The following is a 21,300-nucleotide window of genomic DNA, read 5'->3' on the forward strand; positions in this document are numbered from 1 at the left end:
GTGAGTGCATACATTTTATATACTGGCCCCCCGTGGGAAACGAACCCACAACGCTGACATTGCAAGCGCCATGCTCTACCAACTGAGCTACAGGGGACCTAATAGAGGTAGGAGAGTTGTTTGTAGGTACAGTTTAAGTCGGAAGTTTACACACACATTTACATATACATAATTTAGCAGACGCTCTTATCCAGAGCGACTTACAAATACACCTTAGCCAAATACATTTAAACTCAGTTTTTCACAATTCCTGACATTTAATCCTAGTAAAAATTCCCTGTTTTAGGTCAGTTAGGATCACCACTTTATTTTAAGAATGTGAAATGTCAGAATAATAGTAGAGAGAATTATTTATTTAAGCTTTTATTTCTTTCATCACGTTCCCAGTGGGTCAGAAGTTTACATACACTCAATTAGTATTTGGCAGCGTTGCCTTTAAATTGTTTAACTTGGGTCAAACATTTCAGGTAGCCTTCCACAAGCTTCCCACAATAAGTTGGGTGAATCTTGGCCCATTCCTCCTGACAGAGCTGGTGTCACTGAGTCAGGTTTGTAGGCCTCCTTGCTCGCACACGCTTTTTCAATTCTGCCCACACATTTTCTATAGGATTGAGGTCAGGGCTTTGTGATGGCCACTCCAATACCTTGACTTTGTTGTCCTTAAGCCATTTTGCCACAACTTTGGAAGTATGCTTGGGGTCATTGTCCATTTGGAAGACCCATTTGCGACCAAGCTTTAACTTCCTGACTGATGCCTTGAGACTTGCCAAAACTATAGTTTGTTAACAAGAAATTTGTGGAGTGGTTGAAAAACGAGTTTTAATGACTCCAACCTGAGTGTATGTAAACTTCCGACTTCAACTGTAGTTGTTGTGCGTTTAAACAGTATAGTGAACACAGGCTGCAGGCAGCAAACTAAACATCACTCACAGCAGTGGAAGGGAGGATGTGGCTGAGATGTAGAGAGGGGGGGTAGATGAGGTGAGCAGCTTGGCATCAAAGCCGACGGGGTGTAATGTCGGAGGGTGTTGTGAGGTGGGAAAGCAAAGGCAAAAAGGCGGCACTGTCTCTGCAGGTCACAGAGATGAAGACGACGACATGAAACTGACTGCACAGCTCTTGTAGACGTAACGAACAGCATTCAAAAACGGAACATGCAATGGTTAACTTAGAGATCATGAGATACAGAACGTGAGTATTAACTGCTGTAAATCTTTAATTGTACATGGACAAGACAGGCTAGACTATAATACTGTAAGCAATGGTTTAGTCAATAGCATTTTAAGGACTTGAATTTTAAGGATTTTTGCCAAATAGAATGAACTTAGCCCCCCCCCCCCCCCCTCTCGATCAAAGGCTCCAACCAGAGAAGAAGATACAAATGGAAGACACCATTGACACCGCCATGGGGGTGTTCTCTGATCAGTACCTTGTGTCCAATGACAGTTTACTGTTCAACATCACCCCAACCCACTTTCCCCCCCTGCCACCCATAATAGACCAGACCATCAGCGTCACCACCATAGTCATCCTCTTCATCACCATGGTTTCACTGGGCTGTACCATGGAGGTGTCCAAGATCAAGGTGATTCTCATGATGATGCTCATCTCTAGTTTGGTTCTCTAGTTTCCGGTTGTTTCAGACTTTTTGGTGTTATTTTCATCCTCTTTTTGTGATGATTTTTTTGTGATTAAAGCAGTTTTAGGGTTTGTGAAATGTATACAAATGAAATATTCTATTCATAACATTAATATTGTTATTCATCTATTTATATAGGCCCACATCCTGAAACCTAAAGGAATAGCCATCGCAGTGGTGGCCCAGTTCGGAGTAATGCCCCTCACTGCCTTTTCATTGGCTAAGGTTAGTATTTCTCATCGGTTAAGGTTAGTATTTCTCATTGGATTCATGTGTGTGGTTCTATAGGTGTTACAGCTGGAGCCGATGGAGGCTGTAGCGGTGCTGATCTGTGGATTCATGTGTGTGGTTCTATAGGTGTTACAGCTGGAGCCGGTGGAGGCTGTAGCGGCGCTGATCTGTGGATTCATATGTGTGGTTCTATAGGTGTTACAGCTGGAGCCGATGGAGGCTGTAGCGGTGCTGATCTGTGGATTCATGTGTGTGGTTCTATAGGTGTTACAGCTGGAGCCGATGGAGGCTGTAGCGGCGCTGATCTGTGGATTCATGTGTGTGGTTCTATAGGTGTTACAGCTGGAGCCGATGGAGGCTGTAGCGGTGCTGATCTGTGGATTCATGTGTGTGGTTCTATAGGTGTTACAGCTGGAGCCGATGGAGGCTGTAGTGGTGCTGATCTGTGGATGCTGTCCAGGGGGAAACCTCTCCAATATACTGGCCCTGGCTCTGAAGGGAGACGTGAACCTCAGGTAGACAACACTCTTAACTATTCACATGAACCTCTGTACACTTTCATCTATTCTCATCCAAAACTCCCCATTATCACAGTGTGGCATAACGCTCAGATGAATCATCTTGTTTCTGACACTAAAGACTGGTCTCATCAGCCAGTTATTGTTCCCCAAATTGTACATATACCGGTAACTACAACTCATTTTACATATACCGGTAACTACAACTCATTTTACATATACCGGTAACTACAACTCATTTTACATATACCGGTAACTACAACTCATTTCCCGAGCAATGTGAATGTGGAAGACTGGAAATCAAGGCTCAAGACATCAGATAAATATGCATACCTACTTATCCAGTCCTAGGTGTCAAATAAAGGGGTTAATGACCGGTCAGTTAAAACTAAAAGGTGTGATGGATGGCGTGTCTGTCTGAGAGTATGTATTATTAATATGATAATAGCTTTATGATCATGTCAATTTTATACAGGTCATTCAACTTTGTGGTACTAACAGGGTGAGAGCCAAAGCACTGGATAGATACAATACGTACACTACCGGTCAAAAGTTTGGACACACCTACTCATTCAAGGGTTTTTCTTAATTTTTTACTATTTGCTACATTGTAGAATAATAGTTAAGACATCAAAACTATGAAATAACACAAATGGAATCATGTAGTAACCAAAAAAGTGTTAAACAAATCAAAATATATTTTATATTTGAGATTCTTCAAATAGCCACCCTTTGCCTTGATGACAGCTTTGCACACTCTTGGCATTCTCTCAACCAGCTTCATGAGATAGTCACCTGGAATGCATTTCAATTAACAGGTGTGCCTTCTTAAAAGTAATTTGTGGAATTTCTTTCCTTCTTAATGCGTTTGAGCCAATCAGTTGTGTTGTGACAAGGTAGGGGGGGTATACAGAAGATAGCCCTATTTAGTAAAAGACCAAGTCCATATTATGGCAAGAACAGCTCAAATAAGCAAAGAGAAACGACAGTCCATCATTACTTTAAGACATGAAGGTCAGTCAATACGGAAAAATTCAAGAAAGTTTCTTCAAGTGCAGTCGCAAAAACCATCAAGCGCTATGATGGAACTGGCTCTCATGAGGACCGCCACAGGAAAGGAAGACCCAGAGTTACCTCTGCTGCAGAGGATAAGTTCATTAGAGTTACCGGCCTCAGAAATTGCAGCCCAAATAAATGCTTCACAGAGTTCAAGTAACAGACACATCTCAACATCAACTGTTCATTCAGAGACTGCGTGAATCAGGCCTTCATGGTCGAATTGCTGCAAAGAAACCACTACTAAAGGACACTAATGAGAAGAAGAGACTTGCTTGGGCCAAGAAACATGAGCAATGGACATTAGACCTGTGGAAATGTGTCCTTTGGTCTGGAGTCCAAATTTGAGATTTTTGGTTCCAACTGCCGTGTCTTTGTGAGACGCGGTGTGGGTGAACGGATGATCTCTGCATGTGTAATTCCCACCGTAAAGCACAGAGGAGGAGGTGTTATGGTGTGGGGGTGCTTTGCTGGTGACACTGTCTGTGATTTATTTAGAATTCAAGGAACACTTAACCAGCATGGCTACCACAACATTCTGCACACGATACGCCATCCCATCTGGTTTGGGCTTAGTGGGACTATCATTTGTTTTTCAACAGGACAATGACCCAACACACCTCCAGGCTGTGTAAGGGCTATTTTACCAAGAAGGAGAGTGATGGAGTGCTGCATCAGATGACCTGGCCTCCACAATCCCCCGACCTCAACCCAATTGAGATGGTTTGGGATGAGTCGGACGGCAGAGTGAAGGAAAAGCAGCCAACAAGTGTCTGTTACTTGAACTCTGTGAAGCATTTATTTGGGCTGCAATCTAAGGTGCAATTAACTCTTATGAACTTGTCCTCTGCAGCAGAGGTAACTCTGGGTCTTCCTTTCCTGTGGTGGTCCTCATGAGAGTCAGTTTCATCATAGCGCTTGATGGTTTTTGCGACTGCACTTGAAGAAACTTTCAAAGTTCTTGAAATGTTCCGTATTGACTGACCTTCATGTCTTAAAGTAATGATGGACTGTCATTTCTCTTTGCTTATTTGAGCTGTTCTTGCCATAATATGGACTTGGTATTTTACCAAATAGGGCTATCTTCTGTATACCCCCCAACCTTGTCACAACACAACTGATTGGCTCAAACGCATTAAGAAGGAAAGAAATTCCACAAATTAACTTTTATTGATTTATTTTTATTTATTTTTTATTTCACCTTTATTTAACCAGGTAAGCCAGTTGAGAACAAGTTCTCATTTACAACTGCGACCTGGCCAAGATAAAGCAAAGCAGTGCGATAAAAACAACAACACAGAGTTAAATATGGGGTAAAACAAAACATAAAGTCCAAAATACAACAGAAAATATATATACAGTGTGTGCAAATGTAGCAAGTAATGGAGGTAAGGCAATACATAGGCTATAGTGCAAAATAATTACAATTAGTATTAACACTTGAATGATAGATGTGCAAGAGATGATGTGCAAATAGAGATACTGGGGTGCAAATGAGCAAAATAAATAACAATATGGGGATGAGGTAGTTGGGTGGGCTAATTTCAGATGGGCTGTGTACAGGTGCAGTGATCGGTAAGGTGCTCTGACAACTGATGCTTAAAGTTAGTGAGGGAGATAAGAGTCTCCAGCTTCAGAGATTTTTGCAATTCGTTCCAGTCATTGGCAGCAGAGAACTGGAAGGAATGGCGGCCAAAGGAGGTGTTGGCTTTGGGGATGACCAGTGAGATATACATGCTGGAGCGAATACTACGGGTGGGTGTTGCTATGGTGAACAATGAGCTAAGATAAGGCTGGGATTTGCCTAGCAGTGATTTATAGATGGCCTGGAGACAGTGGGTTTGGCGACGAATATGTAGTGAGGACCAGCCAACAAGAGCGTACAGGTCACAGTGGTGGGTAGTATATGGGGCTTTGGTGACAAAACGGATGGCACTGTGATAGACTACATCCAATTTGCTGAGTAGAGTGTTGGAGGCTATTTTGTAAATGACATCGCCGAAGTCAAGGATCGGTAGGATAGTCAGTTTTACAAGGGCATGTTTGGCAGCATGAGTGAAGGAGGCTTTGTTGCGAAATAGGAAGCCGATTCTAGATTTAACTTTGGATTGGAGATGCTTAATGTGAGTCTGGAAGGAGAGTTTACAGTCTAACCAGACACCTAGATATTTGTAGTTGTCCACATACTCTAGGTCAGACCCGTCCGAGAGTAGTGATTCTAGTCGGGTGGGCGGGTGCCAGCAGCGTTCAATTGAAGAGCATGCATTTAGTTTTACTAGTGTTTAAGAGCAGTTGGAGGCTACTGAAGGAGTGTTGTATGGCATTGAAGCTCGTTTGGAGGTTTGTTAACACAGTGTCCATTGAAGGGCCAGATGCATACAAAATGGTGTCGTCTGCGTAGAGGTGGATCTGAGAGTTACCAGCAGCAAGAGCGACATCATTGATATACACAGAGAAAAGAGTCAGCCCAAGAATTTAACCCTGTGGCACCCCCATAGAGACTGCCATAGGTCCAGACAACAGGCCCTCCGATTTGACACATTGAACTCTATCTGAGAAGTAGTTGGTGAACCAGGCGTGGCAGTCATTTGAGAAACCAAGACTATTTAGTCTGCCAATAAGAATGCGGTGGTTGACAGAGGCATCAAGCCTTTGCCAGGTTGATGAAGACGGCTGCACAGTACTGTCTATTATCGATCGCGGTTATAATATCGTTTAGGACCTTGAGCGTGGCTGAGGTGTACCCATGACCAGCTCGGAAACCGGATTGCATAGCGGAGAAGGTACAGTGGGATTCGAAATGGTCGGTGATCTGTTTGTTAACTTGGCTTTCAAAAACTTTAGAAAGGCAGGGCAGGATGGATATAGGTCTGTAGCAGTTTGGATCTAGAGTGTCACCCCCTTTGAAGAGGGGGATGACCGCGGCAGCTTTCCAATCTCTGGGGATCTCAGACGTTATGAAAGAGAGGTTGAACAGACTAGTAATAGGGGTTGCGACAATTTCGGCGGCTAGTTTTAGAAAGAAAGGGTCCAGATTGGGAGGTTTGGGGAAAATAATAAAGAAGGAACATATATTTAAAAAAATATTTAAAATAATATACAGTGGGGAGAACAAGTATTTGATACACTGCCGATTTTGCAGGTTTTCCTACTTACAAAGCATGTAGAGGTCTGTAATTTTTATCATAGGTACACTTCAACTGTGAGAGACGGAATCCAGAAAAAATCCAGAAAATCACATTGTATGATTTTTAAGTAATTCATTTGCATTTTATTGCATGACATAAGTATTTGATCACCTACCAACCTGTAAGAATTCCGGCTCTCACTGACCTGTTAGTTTTTCTATAAGAAGCCCTCCTGTTCTCCACTCATTACCTGTATTAACTGCACCTGTTTGAACTCGTTACCTGTATAAAAGACACCTGTCCACACACTCAATCAAACAGACTCCAACCTCTCCACAATGGCCAAGACCAGAGAGCTGTGTAAGGACATCAGGGATAAAATTGTAGACCTGCACAAGGCTGGGATGGGCTACAGGACAATAGGCAAGCAGCTTGGTGAGAAGGCAACAACTGTTGGCGCAATTATTAGAAAATGGAAGAAGTTCAAGATGACGGTCAATCACCCTCGGTCTGGGGCTCCATGCAAGATCTTACCTCGTGGGGCATCAATGATCATGAGGAAGGTGAGGGATCAGCCCAGAACTACATGGCAGGACCTGGTCAATGACCTGAAGAGAGCTGGGACCACAGTCTCAAAGAAAACCATTAGTAACACACTACGCCGTCATGGATTAAAATCCTGCAGCGCACGCAAGGTCCCCCTGCTCAAGCCAGTGCATGTCCAGGCCCGTCTGAAGTTTGCCAATGACCATCTGGATGATCCAGACGAGGAATGGGAGAAGGTCATGTGGTCTGATGAGACAAAAATAGAGCTTTTTGGTCTAAACTCCACTCACCGTGTTTGGAGGAAGAAGAAGGATGAGTACAACCCCAAGAACACCATCCCAACCGTGAAGCATGGAGGTGGAAACATCATTCTTTGGGGATGCTTTTCTGCAAAGGGGGACAGGACGACTGCACCGTATTGAGGGGAGGATGGATGGTTTCTGTACCAAATATTAAGTTCTGCTTTTCTGATGTATCAAATACTTATGTCATGCAATAAAATGCAAATGAATTACTTAAAAATCATACAATGTGATTTTCTGGATTTTTGTTTTAGATTCTGTCTCTCACAGTTAAAGTGTACCTATGATAAAGATTACAGGGGGGGGGGGGTAGCCAGGTGGAAAGCATGGCCAGCCGTAGCAAAATGCTGGTTGAAATTCTCGATTATTGTAGATTTATCGGTGTGATAGTGTTTCCTAGCCTCAGTGCAGTGGGCAGCTGGGAGGAGGTGCTCTTATTCTCCATGGACTTTACAGTGTCCCAAAACCTTTTGGAGTTAGTGCTACAGGATGCAAATTTCTGTTTGAAAAAGCTAGACTTTGCTTTCCTAACTGCTTGTGTATATTGGTTCCTAACTTCCCTGAAAAGTTGCATATCGCGGGGGCTATTCGATGCTAATGCAGTACGCCACAGGATGTTTTTGTGCTGGTCAAGGGCAGTCAAGTCTGAGGAGAACCAGGGGCTATATCTGTTCTTAGTTCAGTATTTTTTGAATGGGGCATGTTTATTTAAGATTGAGAGGAAATTACTTTTAAAGAACAACCAGGCATCTTCTACTGACGGAATGAGATCGATATCCGATATCAATTAGGAAGGCCTGCTCGCTAAAATGTTTTAGGGAGCGTTTAACAGTGATGAGGGGTGGTCGTTTGACCGCGGACCCGTTACGGACGCAGGCAATAAGGCAGTGATCGCTGAGATCCTGGTTGGAGACAACGGAGGTGTATTTAGAGGGTAGGTTAGTCAGGATGATATCTATGAGGGTGCCCATGTTTACGGATTTAGGATTGTACCTGGTAGGTTCGTTGATAATTTGTGTGAGATTGAGGGCATCTAGTTTGGATTGGCCAGGGTGTTAAGCATATCCCAATTTAGGTCACCAAGCAGTACGAACTCTGAGGATAAATGTGGGGCAATCAATTCACATATGGTGTCCAGGGCACAGCTGGGGGCTGAGGGGGATCTGTAGCAAGCGGCAACAGTGAGAGACTTATTTCTGGAAAGGTGGATTTTTAGAAGTAGAAGCTCAAACTGTTTGGGCTCAGACCTGGATAGTATGATAGAGCTCTGCAGGCTATCTCTACAGTAGATTGCAACTCCACCCCCTTTGGCAGTTCTATCTAGACGGAAAATGTTGTAGTTGGGTATGGAAATTTCAGAATTTTTGGTGGCCTTCCTAAGCCAGGATTCAGACACTGCTAGAACATCAGGGTTGGCGGAGTGTGCTAACGCAGTGAATAACTCAAACTTAGGAAGGAGGCTTCTGATGTTAACATGCAGAAAACCAAGGCTTTTATGGTTACAGAAGTCAACAAATGATAGCTCCTGGGGAGTAGGAGTGATACTGGGGGCTGCAGGGCCTGGGTTAGCCTCTACATCACCAGAGGAACAGAGGAGGACTAGAATAAGGATACGGCTAAAGGCTTTAAGAACTGGTCTTCTAGTGCGTTGGGTACAGAGAATAAAGGGGGCAGATTTCCGGGCGTTGTAGAATAGATTCAGGGCAGTATGTACAGACAAGGATATGAGTACAGTGGAGGTAAACCTAAGCGTTGGGTAACAATGAAAGAAATAGCATCACTGGAGGCACCGATTGAGCCGGTCTCGGCGTGTATGGGGGTTGGAACAAAGGAACTATTTGAGGCAGTTTGAGAGGGACTTGGGGTTCTACAGTGAAATTGTATAATAAGAACTAACTGGAAGAGCAATAGGCAAGGCATATTGACATGGGAGAGAGGCATAAAGCAATCACAGGTGTTATTAGAGAGAGCTAAGACAACAACTGGTAATGGCGATAAAGTTTGGCTGAGGCTAAACAGATAAACAGGACAGGGTACCGTGTAAAGGAACAGTCCAGCAGGCATCAGCTGTGCAGCTGAGTGATCATAACAGCAATATGTGAGTCCGAGAACAGTTTGAATTGGTGCTACAGCACAGCGAGCAGGAAGCATGGCTGTTGTTTGCGTGTGCTAGCGGGCCGGGGCTAGCAGATGGATCTTCGTGGTCGTCGCAACGGGAAGCCTGTTGAAACCACAGACGATTACGTCGGCAGACCAGTCGTGATGGATCGGCGGGACTCTGTGTCGACTCTAGGAGGTCCCGTCCGGTTGACAGAGAGGTAGATAGCCGGGAGATGTGCCTGACTCAAGGCTAGCTCAAGGCTGATTAGCCAACAACAATGTTCATTTGGTTGCAGCTAGCTAGTTGCGATTATAGTCATTTAGCAGACGCTCTTATCCAGAGCGACTTACAGTTAGTGAGTGCATACCTATTTCATACTGGCCCCCCGTGGGAATCGAACCCACAACCCTGGCGTTGCAAACGCCATGCTCTACCAACTGAGCTACATCACTGCCGGCCATTCCCTCCCCTACCCTTGGACCAATTGCACGCCGCCCCATGGGTCTCCCGGTCGCGGCCGGCTACGACAGAGCCTGGATTCGAACCAGGATCTCTAGTGGCGCAGCTAGTGCCGCGATGCAGTGCCTTAGACCACTGCGCCACTCTGGAGTTTGATTAGCCAGTGTTAAAGGTCCAGTGATTCAGTGATTCCGGCAGAAAATCGGAAAGGTTCTGAGTCAATAACGCGCTGTGCAGACAGTGCAGACTGGCCGATAATAGTCCAGGCTAGAGCTGGCTGGTAGGTAGTGCAGGCCACGGACAATGGTGAAAAACCGCTAACGGTGGTTAATAGCAAGTTGCTAGTTAGCTGGTTAGCTGGCTACTCCCGTCCGGTAGACAGAGAGGTAGATAGCCGGGATATGGGCCTGCTCGAGGCTAGCTCAAGGCTAACTGGTGCTTGCTTCGGGGGCAGTGGTGATTAGCCTACAGCAACATCCATTAACAAGGCACACCTGTTGAGAGAATGCCAAGAGTGTGCAAAGCTGTCCTCAAGGGAAAGGGTTGCTACTTTGAAGAATCTAAAATGTGAAATATATTTTGATATGTTTAACACTTTTTTGGTTACTACATGATTCCATACGTGTTATTTCATAGTTTTGATGTCTTCACTATTATTCTACAATGTAGAAAATAGTAAAAATTAAGAAAAAGCCTTGAATGAGTAGGTGTGTCCGAACTTTTGACTGGTACTGTACATTAGTGCCTTGGTAATCACCCCGTTAGTACAGAGCTGAATGACCTGGCTTACATCGACATAGATCAGGGTTCCCCAATTGGATATATATATATATGCAGTGCATTAGGAAAGTATTCATACTCCTTCTCTTTTTCCACATTTTGTTACGTTAGACTTATTCTAAAATGGATTAAATTATGTTTTCCCCTAATCAATCTACACACAGTACCCCATAATGACAAAGCAAAAACAGTTTTTTAGATATTTTTGCTAATTTTTTCAAAATAAAAAACGGAAATACCTTATTTACATAAGTATTCAGACCCTTTGCTACGAGACTCGAAATTGAGCTCAGGTGCATCCTGTTTCCATTGATCATCCTTGAGATGTTTCCACAACTTGATTGGAGTCCACCAGTGGTAAATTAAATTGATTGGACATGATTTGGAAAAGCACACACCTGTCTATATAAGGTCCCACAGTTGACAGTGCATGTCAGAGCAAAAACCAAGCCATGAGGTCGAAGGAATTGTCCTTAGAGCTCCGAGACAGGATTGTGTCGAGGCACAGATCTGGGGAAGGGTACCAAAACATTTATGTAGCATTGAAGGTCCCCAAGAACACAGTGGCCTCCATCACTCTTAAATGGAAGAAGTTTGGAACCACCAAGACTCTTCCTAGAGCTGGCCACCCGGCCAAACTGAGCAATCAGGGGAGAAGGGAGGTCAGGGAGGTGACCAAGAACCCGATGGTCACTCTGACAGAGCTCTAGAGTTCCTCTGTGGAGATGGGAGAACCTTCCAGAAGGACAACCATCTCTGCAGCACTCCACCAATCAGGCCTTTATGGTAAAGTGGCCAGACAGAAGCCACTCCTCAGTAAAGGCACATGATAGCCCGTTTGGAGTTTGCCAAAACGCACCTAAAGGACTCTCAGACCATGAGAAACAAGATTCTCTGGTCTGATGAAACCAAGATTGAACTCTTAGGCCTGAATGCCAAGCATCAAGTCTGGAGGAAACCTGGCACCATCCCTACGGTGAAGCATGGTGGTGGCAGCATCATGATGTGGGGATGTTTTTCAGCGGCATGGACTGGGAGACTAGTCAGGATCGAGGGAAAGATGAACGGAGCAAAGTACATCCTTGATGAAAACCTGCTCCAGAGCGCTCAGGACCTCAGACTGGGGTGAAATTTCACCTTCCAACAGGACAACAACCCTAAGCACACAGCCAAGACAACGCAGGAGTGGCTTCGGGACAAGTCTCTGAATGTCCTTGAGTGGCCCAACCAGAGCCCGGACTTGAACCCGATCAAACATCTCCGGAGAGACCTGAAAATAGCTGTGCAGTGACGCTCCCCATCCAACCTGACAGAGCTTGAGAGGATCTGCAGAGAATAATGGGAGAAACTCCCCAAATAGATGTGTGCCAAGCTTGTAGCGTCATACCCAAGAAGACCCAAGGCTGTAATTGCTACCAAAGGTGCTTCAACAAAGTACTGAGTAAAGGGTCTAAATAGTTATGTAAATGTGATATTTCCAGGGTGGTTTTCAATACATTTGCAAAAATTTCTAAAAACCTGTTTTTGCTTTGTCATTATGGGGTATTGTGTGTAGATTGATGAGGGGGGGGGGGGGAACATTTAATCCATTTTAGAATAAGGCTGTAAAGTAAAAAAAAAAGGAAAAATTCAAGGGGTCTGAATACTTTCCAAATACAGTGCTATGAAAAAGTATTTGCCCCCTTTCTAATTTTCTCTACTTTTGCATATTTGTGATACTGAATGTTATCAGATCTTCAACCAAACCTAATATTAGATAAAGGGAAAATAAGGGAACATAAGTGAACAAATAACACAACAATGACATATTTATTTCATAAACAAAGTTATGCAACACCCAATTCCCCTGTGTGAAAAAGTAATTGCCCCCTTACACTCAATAACTGGTTGTGCCACCTTTAGCTGCAATGACTCCAACCAAATGCTTCCTGTAGTTGTTGATCAGTCTCTCACGTCGCTGTGGAGGAATTTTGGCCCACTCTTCCATGCAGAACTGCTTTAACTCAGTGACGTGTGGGTTTTCAAGCATGACCTGCTCGTTTCAAGTCCTGCCACAACATCTCAATTGGGATTAGGTCTGGACTTTGACTAGGCCATTCCAAAACTTCCAATTTGTTGCTTTTTAGCAATTTTCATGTAGACTTGATTGTGTGTTTTGGATCATTGTCTTGCTGCATGACCCAGCTGCACTTCAGCTTCAGCTCACAGACGGATGGTCTGACATTCTCCTGTAGAATTCTCTGATACAGAGCAGAATTCATGGTTCCTTCTATTAAGGCAAGTCGTCCAGGTCCTGAGGCAGCAAAGCATACCCCAAACCATCACACCACCACCACCATGCTTGACCTTTGGTATGATGTTCTTACTGTGGAATGCAGAGTTTGGTTTTCGCCAGGCATTACTGGAACCATGTCGTCCAAAAAGTTATACTTTTGAATCATCTGTCCATAGAACGTTCTTCCAAGAGTCTTGATGATCATCCAGGTGCTTTTTGGACGAGATGGGGTCCCATTATGCCATTACTAACCCCCCTATTGTACACTTACTACTCGACCAAGACCATAACATAATTATCATAGATATTAATCAACATCACCAGGACACCCCATCCCACGTTTTATGCTACTTTTAACCACCTGGTTGGTCATGAACCCCTTCAGTTTCACAACGTACCTGGAAACCTCCATTAGGACATGATGCATGTACTTTATGGCATGGAAATACACAGCCTCTAGCTGCTCCTGCAGGTCTCATCCGACAGAGCACTCTGTTTCTGACTGTCTCAAGGACTGACCTTCTGCTAACTCTGGGTGCAGAGATTACATTTACACTAGCGTTGTCTGTCAGGCTATAGGTCAAATAGATTCAGATTTCAGATATTTTTCTTACTGTATTTTTTTTAAAGCATAACATTATCCACAGAAAAAAATACAAATTAGATAGGCACCACTCAACAGAACAACAGAAATGACAGTATAGACGAGTTGGTTGCTTAGCAACAATACCGACGCGTGCAAAAGTATGGGGCAAAACAGACGGGGTTGGCTTACATTGCTGACCACATGTAAACTATAATTAGTCTCCAAATGTTTGTTGAAAACATAACTAAGAGTCTCAGAAATACATTGTTACAGTTCTTGGTTAGCTAACTAGCGAATGTATGCCATATTAGCATAGACGTGACATTATTCAAAACACCTCAAAACAAGACATGGTATCAAGAACAAGATACAAGGAGCTGAAACGTCATTGTTGCTAGCTATCTGGCTATCCAGAATCACAACACACGGACTTCTGCCCCATTGAAGCTTGCGCTTAGTTTTTCCTGACGTTGTCAGCTAACCCATCTATTCAGATTACTGGCCCCTTGGCATTGATCCAATAGAGGAATGTCAGGGTTGTGATAGCATGGCCACAGCTATCTGTTGTTCCACATTCTGTCAATATGTAACAATGAGCATGGCTCTGATACCATAGCAGCACGCTAGCCAGGTCAGGTAGAAAATAAATACTCTCTCTCTCTTTCTCCCTCCCTCCCTCTCCCCCCCTCTCTCTATCCCCCTCCCCTTCTCCCTCCCTCTCTCTCTCTCTCCCCCCTCCCTCCCTCTCCCCCCTCTCGCCCTCCCTCTCCCCCCTCTCTCTCCCTTCCTCCCTCCCTCCCTGTCCCCCCTCTCCCCCCTCTCTCTCCCCCTCCCCCTCTCCCCCTCTCCCTCCCTCTCTCTCTCTCCCCCTCTCCCTCCCTCTCTCTCCCCCCTCCCTCCCTCTCCCCCCTCTCGCCCTCCCTCTCCCCCCTCTCTCTCCCTTCCCCCCTCCCTCCCTGTCCCCCCTCTCTCTCTCCCCCCCTCCCTCCCCCCCTCCCTCTCCCCCTCTCTCTCCCCCTCTCTCTCCCTCTCTCTCTCTCCCCCTCCCTCTCTGTCTCTCTCCCCCCTCCCTCCCTCTCCCCCCTCTCGCCCCTCTCTCTCCCTTCCTCCCTCCCTCCCTGTCCCCCCTCTCTCTCCCCCCTCTCCCTCTCTCTCCCCCTCTCCCCCTCCCCCTCTCCCTCCCTCTCTCCCTCCCTCCCTCCCTCCCCAGTATTGTGATGACTACCTGCTCTACAGTTCTAGCCCTGGGTATGATGCCACTGCTCCTCTACCTGTACTGCCAGGGCTTCTCCAACCTGGAGAGTGCTGTTCCCTACGCTGGCATCACTCTGGCCCTGGTCATGGCTCTGTTCCCCTGCAGCATCGGCATCCTCATCAACTACTACAGGCCGCAGTACTCCAAGACCATTACTAAGGTATGGCCGATAATGGTCAGCTTTTGGGTAGTCTCGTGTTGCCATACCTCCAAAATCACGTCGTTGTCACGCCTTCCTTGGAGGAGTTTTAGGGAAACTCCCTTCCCGTTTTAGGGAAGCCTGGTTCGCTTCGAGGCTACCTTTTGGGTAACATCTTTTGGAGCAGTCCTCTACAGTTAGGTGTACAGTTAGATTTACAATCTTTTTGAAAAACACCAATCTGGTAAGGGCCTCAGTGTAAAAGTTCAAAAACATTCAAAACATACAGATACAATATAATATAATAATAATAATAATCTGCCATTTAGCAGATGCTTTTATCCAAAGTGACTTACAGTCATGCGTGCATAAATTTTTTTGTGTATGGGGTGGTCCCGGGGATCGAACCCACTACCTTGGCGTTACAAGCGCCGCGCTCTACCAGCTGAGCTACAGATACAGGTTGTTTCAGACAGATAATAATATGCAGTACTTGGCTGAACGTCTTCCTGCTCCTCAGATCGGTCTGTCCCTCCTGTTGATGTCCATGGTAGTGATCGGCCTGTTGGCCAGCATGACCATAGGAAGAATGGATCTGATGCTGACCGTCCTGTCCCCCCCACTCATGGCCACTGCTGCCATCATGCCCCTCATTGGCTACACCTTCGGATACGTCCTTTCATATCTGTTCAGACTCAACGGATCGTAAGTCACGGTGATGAGGATGATGTTGAGGATGATGGTAACATATGATAATGATGAAGATTTAGATGATGCTGATGATGGTGAAGATCATGTTTATAATTATGTTGATAGATTTCTTGTGAAGGTTTTCTATAGTAAAATATACACTACCAGTCAAAAGATTCTTCAAATAGCCACCCTTTGCCTTGATGACAGCTTTGCACACTCTTGACATTCTCTCAACCAGCTTCCTGAGGTAGTCACCTGGAATGCATTTCAATTAACAGGTGTTCCTTCTTAATGCGTTTGAGCCAATCAGTTGTGTTGTGACAAGGTAGGGGGGGTATACAGAAGATAGCACTATTTGGTAAAAGACCAAGTCCATATTATGGCAAGAACAGCTCAAATAAGCAAAGAGAAACGACAGTCCATCATTACTTTAAGACATGAAGGACAGTCCATATGGAAAATGTAAAGAACTTTGAAAGTTTCTTCAAGTGCAGTCGCAAAAACCATCAAGCGCTATGATGAAACTGGCTCTCATGAGGACCGCCACAGGAATGGAAGACCCAGAGTTACCTCTGCTGCAGAGGATAAGTTAATTAGAGTTACCAGCCTCAGAAATTGCAGCCCAAATAAATGCTTCACAGAGTTCAAGTCACAGACACATCTCAACATCAACTGTTCAGAGCGGACTGTGTGAATCAGGCCTTCATGGTCGAATTGCTGCAAAGAAACCACTACTAAAGGACACCAATAATAAGAAGAGACTTGCTTGGGCCAAGAAACACGAACAATGGACATTAGACTGGTGGAAATGTGTCCTTTGGTCTGGAGTACAAATTTGAGATTTTTGGTTCCAACTGCCGTGTCTTTGTGAGATGCGGTGTGGGTGAACGGATTATCTCTGCATGTTTATTTCCCACTGTAAAGCACGGAGGAGGAAGTGTTATGTTGTGGGGATGCTTTGCTGGTGACACTGTCTGTGATTATTTAGAATTAAAGGCACACTTAACCAGCATGGCTACCACAGCATTCTGCAGCGATACACCATCCCATCTGGTTTGTGCTTAGTGGGACTATAATTTGTTTTTCAACAGGACTATGACCCAACACACCTCCAGGCTGTGTAAGGGCTATTTGACCAAGAAGGAGAGTGATGGAGTGATGCATCAGATGACCTGGCCTCCACAATCCCCCGACCTCAACCCAATTGAGATAGTTTGGGATGAGTCGGACGGCAGGGTGAAGGAAAAGCAACCAACAAGTGCTCAGCATATGTGGGAACTCCTTCAAGACTGTTGGAAAAGCATTCCTGGTGAAGCTGGTTGAGAGAATGCCACGAGTGTGCAAAGCTGTCATCAAGGCAAAGGGTGGCTAATTGAAGAATCTCAAATATAAAATATATTATATGATTTGTTTAACACTCTTTTGGTTACTACATGATTCTATATGTGTTATTTCATAGTTTTGATGTCTTCAATATTATTTTACAATGTAGAAAACAGTAAAAATAAAGAAAAAACTTTGAATGAGTAGGTGTGTCCAAACTTTTGACTGGTACTGTATATCTTCCTTTTCCTTTTCCTCTAGTAAAAGTATATTCCAGCTCAGTACATTTCTAATGCTTGGAGGAAAGAAATCTATATACTTCAGCTAGAATTCCGTGTCAATCAATCAATCCTTATTTGGACTTCCTTCTTTCCTCAGGGGACAGAGGACCATCGCCATGGAGACGGGATGTCAGAACATCCAGCTGTGTTCCACCATTCTGAAGGTGGCGTTCCCTCCCGATGTGATTGGTCCTCTCTACCTGTTCCCTATAATCTACATAGTGTGTCAGGTGGGAGAGGCCTTCCTGCTCATCGCCCTCTTCAGGGTTCACCAGAGGTTCTTTAAAACACCAAAGAAAGGTAGGCTCGACTGACCCTGTCCTTGAGTGATATACAGTTACAACAAGCACCTAGTCTGAGACCTGGACATCAGGTCCCTTGGGGTGACAAAACTAATGTTTGAACTGACATAACTAATGTAGGTTTTCGCCTCCACTAGGAGACTGGGCCCGTATTCATAAAGCGTCTCAGAGTAGGAGTACTGATCTAAGATCAGGTACCCCCTGTCCATGTAATCTTATTCTTTATTCTTTGTAAAAGGCTAAACTGATCCTAGATCAGTACTCCTACTCTGAGATGCTTTATGAATACAGGGCCCTGTCTCCTAGTTGAGGCGAAAACCTACATTAGTTATGTCAGTTCAATCTTAGCTGTCCAAGTTGCTGTCGTTTAGTCAGGCGATAGCCTCTCTCCTCCCTAGCCCTAACTGTCCTCCTCTCTTCCACAGAGAAGCAGGTGTACGAGGCAGTGGAGCTAAAGGAGGAGGCCAGCCAGCCAGCCAGCCAGCTAGCCCAGTGATGTGGCCGTCTGATCAGATGGAATCCAGAACAAACCCAGACACTACACATCCGAGTATAACTGACCAAATGATGAAAAACAAGCATTGTAATTTTGAATGACGTAAAGTGAGTGTGGAAGAGGTGAAAAAAGTATTGTTGTCTATCAACAATGACAAGCCACCAGGGTCTGACAACTTGGATGGAAAATTACTGAGGATAATAGCAGACAATATTGCCACTCCTATTTGCCATATCTTCAATTTAAGCCTACTAGAAAGTGTGTGCCCTCAGGCCTGGAGGGAAGCAAAAGTCATTCCGCTACCTAAGAATAGTAAAGCCCCCTTTACTGGCTCAAATAGCCGACCAATCAGCCTGTTACCAACCCGTAGTAAACTTTTGGAAAACATTATGCTCGACCAGTTACAATGCTATTTTACAGTAAATAAATTGTCAACAGACTTTCAGCATGCTTATAGGGAAGGACATTCAACAAGCACAGCACTTACACAAATGACTGATGATTGGCTGAGAGAAATTGATGATAAAAAGATTGCGGGGGCTGTTTTGTTAGACTTCAGTGCGACTTTTGACATTATCGATCATAGTCTGCTGCTGGAAAAACATATGTGTTATGGCTTTACACTCCCTGCTATATTGTGGATAAAGAGTTACCTGTCTAACAGAACACAGAGGGTGTTCTTTAATGGAAGCCTCTCCAACATAATCCAGATGGAATCAGGAATTCCCCAGGGCAGCTGTCTAGGCCCCTTACTTTTTTAAATATTCACTAACGACATGCCAATGGCTTTGAGTAAAGCCAGTGTGTTTATGTATGCAGATGACTCAACACTATACACATCAGCTACTACAGCGACTGAAATGACTGTAACACTTTTAAATTTGTTTTGAAATAAAAATATATATTTTCCTTTATTACTTTCTAACCCTACAATCCCTCCCCTAATTGGAGTAAACTAGTTAACAACAACGCTTAGGCCACTACTTCCAGCTTATATATACTATATACATTTTATGGACACAGTCAATTTTACAATAGTTCTATTTTGTTTGTTTTTACTCCTGAACTTCCTCTACCCTCAACCTCTCTGATCATTTTCATGATGTCCATCCGGTTTGCTTCTATCTGCCATATCTTTCAAACTGTGCTCTTTCACAAAGGTTCTTAACCTATTACCTACAGTGAGCTCCATAATTCATTGGACAGTGACCATTTGTTTGTTAATTTGGTTCTGTACTCTAGCACTTTGAGTTTGAAAGGATACAACGACAATGAGGGTGAAGTGCAGACTGTCAGCTTTAATTTGAGGGTACTTTCATACATATCAGATTAACCGTTTAGAAATGACAGCACCTTTTGTACATGGTCCCCCCATTTTAAGGTACTACAAGTATTTGATAAATTGGCTTCACAGATGTGTGTCTTTAGGCAGGTGTATTCATTTGTGTCGTTAGTGAATGCAGGAGAGCTGTTGATGAATAGTATTGATTCTAGACTTTGCTATTGCCTTTGGAGGTTGTTGTTGGGGTGTGACAACATGAGGAAGACAGCAGTGTCGATGCAAATGAAGCTGGCCGTCATAAGGCTCAGAAATGAAAATCAATCAATCAGGAACATTGCAAAAACCCTGGCCATGCCCAAGTCAACAGTTTGGTTCATTATTATCAAGAAAAAAACAACCGGTGAACTCAATTATGTCAAAAGACCCGGTAGACTGAGGAAGACCACTGTAGTGGATGACCGGAGAATACTCTCTATGGTGAAGAAAACCCCCCTGACAACAGCCCAACAGATCAAAAACACTCTCCTGGATGCAGGTGTAGATGTGTCAAAGTCTACCATACGTAGAAGACTACATCAGCAGGACTACAGAGGGTACACTACAAGATGCAAACCACTTATAAGCCTGAAGAACAGAAAGGCGAGATTACAGTTTGCTAAAAAGCACCTAAAAAGAGCCCCAAGAGTTCTGGAAAAAAGTATTGTGGACAGATGAGACAAAGATTAACATGTACCAGAGTGATGGAAAGCGGAAAGTGTGGAGAAAAATAAGAAATGCCCATGATCCAAAGCATACCACCTCATCCGTGAAACATGGTGGAGGGGGTGTTATGGCTTGGGCCTGTATGGCTGCCAGTGGAACAGGCTCACTTGTCTTCATCGATGATGTGACTGCAGACAGAAGTAGAACAATGAATTCTGAAGTCTACAGAAATATTTTATCTGCTCAGATAAAACCAAATGCCTCCAAACTCATTGGACGGCACTTCATCATGCAACAAGACAATAACCCTAAACATACTGCTAGAGCAACGAAGGGGTTTTTGATGGCCAAAAAGTGGAAAATCCTTGACTGGCCGAGTCAATCACCGGATCTGAATCCAATTGAACATGCATTTTACATGCTGAAGAGGAGACTGAAGGCAATAAGTCCCCGAAACAAGCAGGAACTGAAGATGGCTGCAGTACAGGCTTGGCAGAGCATCACCAGGGAAGATACCCAGCGTCTGGTGATGTCGATGCATCGCAGACTTCAAGCAGTCATTGCATGCAAAGGATATGCGACCAAATATTAACAATGATTACTTTATTCTACATTATGTTAAACTGTCCAATGTCTTTTGATGCCCGAAAATGGGGGGGACCATGTACAAAAGCTTCTATAATTTCTAAACGGTTCATCCGACATGTATGAAAATACCCTCAAATTAAAGCTGACAGTCTGCACTTCACCCTCATTGTCATTGTATCCTTTCAAACTCAAAAGTGCTAGAGTACAGAACCAAAATAACAAAAAAATTGTCACTGTCCAATGAATTATGGAGCTCACTGTATATACAGTTGAAGTCGGAAGTTTACATACACCTTAGCCAAATACATTTAAACTCATTTTTTCACAATTCCTGACATTTAATCCTAGTAAAAATCCCCTGTCTTAGGTCAGTTAGGATCACCACTTTATTTTAAGAATGTGAAATGTCAGAATAATAGTAGAGAGAATGATTTATTTCAGCTTTTATTTATTTCATCACATTCCCAGTGGGTCAGAAGTTTACATACACTGAATTAGTATTTGGTAGCATTGCCTTTAAATTGTTTAACTTGGGTCAAACGTTTCGGATAGCCTTCCACAAGCTTCCCACAATAAGTTGGGTGAATTCTGGCCCATTCCTCCTGATAGAGCTGGTGT

General features: G+C 44.1%; 1 protein-coding gene across 1 annotated transcript; it reads left to right on the forward strand.

Moving 5' to 3' along the window:
• Positions 1-1,381: 1,381 nt before the first annotated feature.
• LOC311106591 (hepatic sodium/bile acid cotransporter-like) lies at positions 1,382-17,626 on the forward strand (the record flags this gene model as incomplete). The annotated part of the gene is made up of 6 exons (XM_084148972.1): positions 1,382-1,585; positions 1,778-1,864; positions 2,273-2,385; positions 14,832-15,036; positions 15,536-15,720; positions 17,410-17,626. 6 exons carry the CDS (start codon positions 1,382-1,384, stop codon positions 17,624-17,626), a joined length of 1,011 nt encoding a protein of 336 aa, XP_084005098.1.
• Positions 17,627-21,300: the final 3,674 nt, after the last annotated feature.

Source organism: Coregonus lavaretus, assembly GCF_964263955.1.
Source record: "Coregonus lavaretus genome assembly, chromosome: 31".
Classification (NCBI taxonomy): domain Eukaryota; kingdom Metazoa; phylum Chordata; class Actinopteri; order Salmoniformes; family Salmonidae; genus Coregonus; species Coregonus lavaretus.